Raw genomic sequence first — 6,000 nt, 5'->3', positions numbered from 1 at the left:
CCTCGGGGTGGTGAGGTGGAGTCTGGCATCGGGCTGCGCACCCAGCACACAGTCGGCTTGGGGTTCTCCCCCTCCCCTACTCTCTCCCCCTGTTTGACTCCTCCTGTTCTCTCTCTGTCAAATGAATAAATAAAATCTTAAAAAAAAATAAAGATGCATATATAAGCATCGAGGAAGACAGATGATAATTTTACAAGAAGTATAAGGGATAACCCAATAATAAAGAAAAATGGAAAAAAATAAAATCTAAAAAAAAAAAAGAAAGAAAAATGGAATAAAATATACTTAAGCCCAAAGGTGGTAGAAAAAAAGAGAGGGGGAAAAAAGAACAAAGACCAAATGGAAAGAATAGAAAATAAGTAGATGGTGGGCTTAAACCCGATCATATAACTAATTATCTTAAATACAAATGACCTGGGGTGCCTGGGTGGCTCTGCTGGTGAAGCGCCTGCCGTCAGGTCATGACCCCCGGGGTCCTGGGATCAAGCTCAGCAGGGAGCCTGCTCCTCCCTCTCCTCTCCATGGTGCTCTCAGTCGCTATCTCTGTCTCTCTCTCAAATACATAAACAAAATCTTTAAAAAAAAATACAAATGATGTCAACACATTTACTAAAAGATAGAGACTGTCAGATGGGATAAAAAAGCAGGACCGAACTATAAGCGGCCTGCAAATAAATGCACTTTAAAGGCACAGCACAAGTAAAGAAGTTCAGTGAAAAAAGAGCACAAAAAATTCAGCAGTATGTTTCCAGATTCCACACGATAAGTTTCTTTTAAGAAACCACCACTCCCTGAGTTCTGGTACAGAGTCAAGGACTATCCACGGTGATCTGAACAGGCTATTAAAATACTTCTCCCTTTTGCAATTACATATCTGCGCGAGTCTAGATTTTCCTCACATTCTTCAACAGAAACAGCAGATGGAAGGAGCCTGAATGCAGAAATAGATACGAGGATCCAGTTGTCTTCTTTTAGGCCAGACATAACAGCGACTTGCAAAACTGCAAAACCGTAAATTCAAAAAAGTAATTTTTCAGCAAAAATATTTTATGTATGCGAACATATTGTGGGTTTGCTATCGTCACTTCTCAGTGAACTATTAAACACGTATATGGATTCTGTTTCGATGTATAGTGAATATCAATTGATAGAGCAACATAAACAAGAGGTCGTTGGTACCCTAAGATGACTTTTAGGCCTGTGAAGAGTCTGCGACCAGGTACTGGAGGACGCTGCTCTACGGAAAAACAGAGCGGACTGAGGCCAAGGACTGCAAACGGCGTACGTTGTCATGGGCGTCTCCGTCTTCCTCCTCCTCCTCCGCCGGCCGTCACCTGGTTCAGCTGTGCCAAGCGCCACCCGAAGCTCTGCCCAAGCATCATCTCCTTGGCTCCTCGCAATGGCTGTGAGATGAGTGTGACGGGCTGTCCGCCCATGTCCACACGAGGAAAGCAAGGCTCAGAGCGGTCTAGTGACTTGGGCAGGATCCCACAGCGAGCAAGGGGTAGGCTGATTCCAGGCCACCACCTGCCTGGCCCCGGTCTTGGCGCAGGAGACTGGCACCTGTGCAGCTGGAGGTAAGAGGTAAGAGGGGCTTCCCACTCATTTAGTCATTCTTTGGTGACTATCGGTACGGGCGTGAGGCTTCCGTGCCTTAGAGGAGCCTGAGTCGCTGTGGAGTCAACAGCACCAGCGCACACATCCATCCGCACGCCAAACCCTGGCGTACTTGGTTAGCCTCGTTTCCCTGGAAAAGAAAGCACCCTTTGAGGCCAGCACCCTTCTCCACCAGCCTGGGGGTTACAGGGGCCCCCATTGTGAAGTCAGGGCCCCCTCAGAACTGAAGGCCTCCAGAACACTAGGATCTGTGGTCCTGACTTGTCCGTGGGCTCACTGTCCCCTGAGGAGGGTGTTTCTAAGAGGAGCCACCCCGAGCTAGCAGAGGGGGCTACAACCCCCATCAGCAAAGGGCCTGGGGTCCGTGCATGCCAAGCCCCCGACGGCAGCTCCACCATGAGCAGTGCTGCCCGGGACAGGCCCCCGCGGCCGGGGTGGGCCCGGAGCGACATAGGCCCAACCCGGGGACCCGCACGCTGGCAGCCACAGAGTGTTCACGTGGAATGGCGACCCCTGCTCGAGGCCCGGGGACCTCTGCTCCCGCGACACACAGGAGACCCAGGCCTGGGAAACACGAGGCCTCCTCTGGAAGCCCCTGTGCCGCCCGGGCCGCTCCCGGCTCTGCCCCGGAAAGCGCGATGCTGGGCGGGAAAGGTCACTGCCTAGTCCCCGCTGTCTGGGGACAGCTCCGCGAGGCCTCCTCCGGGAAGCCTCCGTGCAGGAGGCCCAGCCGTCCCCCGAGGGCCGCCGCGCACCCACCCGGCTCAGGCCCGACCCGGCCTCCCACGGGGGGCGAGGCGATCCCACGTGCGCTGCCCGAAGGCAGGTTTTGTCCTCGTTTTGTTCTGCTTTCTGCTTACTAGCTACCATCGCGGCAGCGCGCTTCCTTCTGTTCACTCCCCTTTCGAAGTGTTGGCTTGTCTAAGACTCGCTCCTACGGACGCGAAGGGTGTAAGGAGCTGAGCCCCCGGCGTCCCGCTGGAGGGGGGGATGCAGTGCTCTGGGGCCCCCGACCCTGTGCCTCTCGTGGGCAGGACTCCTCTGAGCTCCACTCGGGCAGGGAGGGCTCTCCTTCCGTTTGGGCCGTTCCGGATTTCTGGAAATGGATTTCCGCTCTGCGACTTCTACCCCGACCTCCCTTTCTTCAGCAAGGTCATACGTTCTGCATCCCAGAGGTTATGTGCTTATTTTACGGTGCCGTTCGATAAAAATATATGTAACGAGCATGTAAGCTCACGATTTCATGGACATCATTGCCAAATTAAATCTTTACATTAAAGATATGGGCTGAGTTAGATAAAAAAACAAATATCCGGTAAATATTAGCACAGGTGGCACATGGAGATGGGAGAAAAAAATGATCCCGTTGGAATGTGAATCGAGTTCAGGAAACATGGCTTTAAGTAAAGACAGACGCAGCTAAACTTGCTCGGGACTTCGGGGACAGGCCTTTCCCACCCCCCCCCCCCCCCCCCCCCCCCCCCCCCCCCCCCGGTGCTGTCCTTCATGGGTCAGGGCCCGTGTCACAAGCCCCAGGCCGGCAGGAGCACAAGGTGGCTGGGCCGCGCTTGCTCCCCGCTGGCTTTCCCGCTTGGGGCCTCTTCCCTCTGGTCTCTGCCCCCAGAGCGTGGCCCCCGTCCCAGCTCCTGCGTCCCGGCCTGGGCCAGCCTGTGGCCCACCTGGGGTCAAGCCGTCTCTCTAGTCCCCTCTTGGAGAGGCCCTCACTCGACGGGGACGGCGCCCGGGGCTCCGTTCTCTCTGCATCCACGCTTTCTGCCGAGTGACTGCAGCGCCCTGTCCTGCTGCCCCTGGGTGGCTCACAGGGCGAGACTGGCGTGACCCGGTGCCCGGCCCAGCCCCCACTGCACCAGGTCCCGGCGAGGGAGGGCCAGGGCGAAGCTGGAGGGCCCAGGAGGGACATGAGCACCGGGGTGCCAACCCCCCCACCCCGCCCCGGCCCAGGGCCTCCAGCCAGACAGCCAGGCTTGCCCGGCCACCACGCTCGCGAACAGGCAGAAACGACTGGTTTCATGCCACGGAGCTTCGGGCTGCTTTGGTGCCCAGAAGCGGAGGCCTCGATGTGAGGGGCCCGGCTCCCGCCCTGCCCCACCCAGGCCCAGGGCAGGAAAGGCTTCCAAAGAGGAGTTGAGCACCCCCACTGACGGCGCCCCGTGGGCCGGGCTCAGCCTGCCGGGTGGGGGCGGGGGCCAGACCCACAGGCCCCCCTGCTCAGTCCGGGGAGCTAGGGGAGCTCTTGTCCGCAAGGCGCGTCCCACAGCATCTACCACTCAGTGGCCAGTGCTGCCGGTGGGGGCCGCTGGTGGGGGCCACCGGTGGGGGCCGGGGCCCAGGCAGGCGAGTCCGGGGCCGCGGGGGACACCTGGCAACGTGCCCCTGGGGGGAACAGAACTGGAATCCTCCCATCTGCAGATTCTGGAGCCCTGGCTGTGTCATAGGCAGGTGTTCCTTCCGGCCACCCTGCTGCTCTGTCGGGGTCCCTTGAAGACCACCCCCCGGCGGTCACAGGCGATGTCCCCAGGACGTCATGGCCCTGCGCGGCGTCAGTGGCCGGGTGCACCGGGTCACAGGTCCCCTGCTGCAGCCCCGCTCCTGCACGCCGCCCCGGGGTGTTGGCGCCCATCCTGTCCTGGCCCAGCTGCTGTCTCCACGCAGGGGCGAAGCACTGCGGGGTCAGGAGCTCCTCTCCCTTGGCCGGTGTGCGGGCTCCGCAGAGAAACGTGTGCGTTGCAGGACATTTCGGCCCCGTGTTAGCCCCCGGCTTCCACTCCCTGGACTTCCTGCTGGCAAACCACTCCCTCCCACCGTGGGGCCCCGGGGGCCAGGGCCTCCCTCTCCGAGCCCCTGACCAGCTGCACACTGGCCTCTGCCCTGGGACCGTGGGCTGGTGACGCGGACACAGTCGGGGCAGCAGGTTGCTTGCTGGGCCAGAGGCCGCAGGGCTGCCGGCCGGGCCGCCTGTGTGAGCCGGGCTGGGGTCTCAGTCCTTCTGTTCTCTGCCCGCCCCCATCCTACTGGGCCCTGCTAACACGACCTTGACTTCTAACCCTTCAGATGAGTGTCCTCTAGTTTTAAACATCACACCAGTGGCCCCACGCAGGATGTGCCCCGGGGTCTGGCTTCCCCCGTCCAGTGTCATGTTACTTCATATGGTATTTTCATCAGAGCTGGCCTGATGATTTGTGGGACCTGCTGCAAAATGAAAATGCAGGACTCCTAGTTCAAAAATCAAGAATTTGGAAATGGTGACGGTGGAGCATAAGTCAAGCCTGGGGCCCTTCTGAGAGCCCGTGGGACCCCCTGAGCCACATGCCCCTGACGCTGGCCTTGACTTCAATCACTTATTTGCTTGTTCAGGAGCTGGTCTGATGGGGATGGTGCAGCTGCTGTGAACGGAGGATGGAAAAGTGGGGGTTTCTGCAGGACTTTCATACCCTTAACCCATCGGAGCCTCACAGAGGCCCTGAGGCCTGCAGGGCCGGCGGGCATCGTAAGCATCAGGCCACTTCAGAGGTGCAGAGCCCAGACTGAAGACGGCCCAGGACCACCAAGTGCCACAGTGAGTGCAGGGGCTGAGCCTCACCCCCAGGCCCTCTGGGTCCAGACGCCCCTCTTGCCGTTAGGCCATGCACAGCGCTGCTTGAGACCCTGCTACGTGCGAGGGCTGGACTCAGGGTAAAGGGAAGAAAGTCTCCTTGCCCACAGGAACTCACAGTCCAAGCGGAGGACAGAGGACGTACGTGCATGGAAAATTATTAACCAGAGCATTTCTTCCTTCAAGGGGGCCGTGAAGCTGCAAGAACTATAGGTTCTCTCTGTGTCTTCAAGCGAGAGGAATCAGTTGGGGTGGTCTGTGGGAGGACAGGAGGCTAAGGGCAGGTGGGTGTCCCCGGAGCGCTGAAGACTGAAGAACGGGGCCCCAGCCTGGCTCACGGCAGCGCAGAGCCAACGTCAGGAGCGCAAGTCCCAGGACGCAGTCTGCATAGCGCAGGGCAAGGGCCTAATCCCCGGCCGACCCAGGGCTGGAAGGGGGAGCGCCTGCCCCCCACCCGGTTCCCACGGTGGGAGGGAGGAAATTCACCCTCTGTGGTTCTAGAAGTGTCTAGAAGTGTCCTATCCTCTTGATGTGAAAGCTGGTTACATAGCTAGGCTGACTTCATGAAAATTCATCAAGCTGCGCACGGGAGTCGTGCATTTCTCTGCACGAACGTTACACTTCAATACCAAGTCAAGAGAAAATTGTGTGAAAGGACCCGTGTGTAGGAAAGGGAAATACGGGGTCTGTGTTTGACCCACCTTTGGGTGCTCAGAGAAGGTTTCCCAGAGGAGGGTCTGAAGAAAGTCCCGAAGGAGGGAGCAAGAGGT

The 6,000-nt window shown here is 58.4% G+C and overlaps 1 protein-coding gene and 1 long non-coding RNA gene across 5 annotated transcripts in view; one reads left to right on the top strand and one right to left on the bottom strand.

The window, feature by feature from the left end:
• Positions 1-592: 592 nt before the first annotated feature.
• On the bottom strand, positions 593-3,997 carry LOC119869836. Of its 3 annotated transcripts, none has more exons than XR_005353243.1 (4): positions 3,771-3,997; positions 3,297-3,425; positions 2,478-2,713; positions 593-1,747 (listed from the first exon to the last, which is right to left on the bottom strand). It is a non-coding gene; the product is annotated as an uncharacterized LOC119869836 (long non-coding RNA). The 3 variants fall into 3 exon arrangements; XR_005353244.1 differs by having other exon boundaries at positions 3,903-3,983; XR_005353242.1 differs by lacking the exon at positions 3,771-3,997 and having other exon boundaries at positions 3,297-3,564.
• Positions 3,998-4,131: 134 nt separating this feature from the next.
• The window catches only part of URI1 (URI1 prefoldin like chaperone), an 83,632-nt gene continuing 81,763 nt past the window's right edge, over positions 4,132-6,000 (top strand). Inside the window, exons 1-2 of one of the 2 annotated variants that reach the window (XM_038529532.1) lie at positions 4,132-4,307; positions 4,993-5,194. In XM_038529532.1, coding sequence (XP_038385460.1) covers positions 4,147-4,307; positions 4,993-5,194 — 363 coding nt within the window. In that variant the 5' untranslated portion in view covers positions 4,132-4,146. Of the gene's footprint in view, positions 4,356-4,992; positions 5,195-6,000 lie in introns of both variants that reach the window. The other variant, XM_038529531.1, reaches the window with a different exon arrangement.

This window comes from Canis lupus, chromosome 1, assembly GCF_011100685.1.
Source record: "Canis lupus familiaris isolate Mischka breed German Shepherd chromosome 1, alternate assembly UU_Cfam_GSD_1.0, whole genome shotgun sequence".
Lineage (NCBI taxonomy): Eukaryota > Metazoa > Chordata > Mammalia > Carnivora > Canidae > Canis > Canis lupus.
Note: the sequence above shows the minus strand (reverse complement) of the source record. Positions and strands in the feature narration are given on the sequence as shown.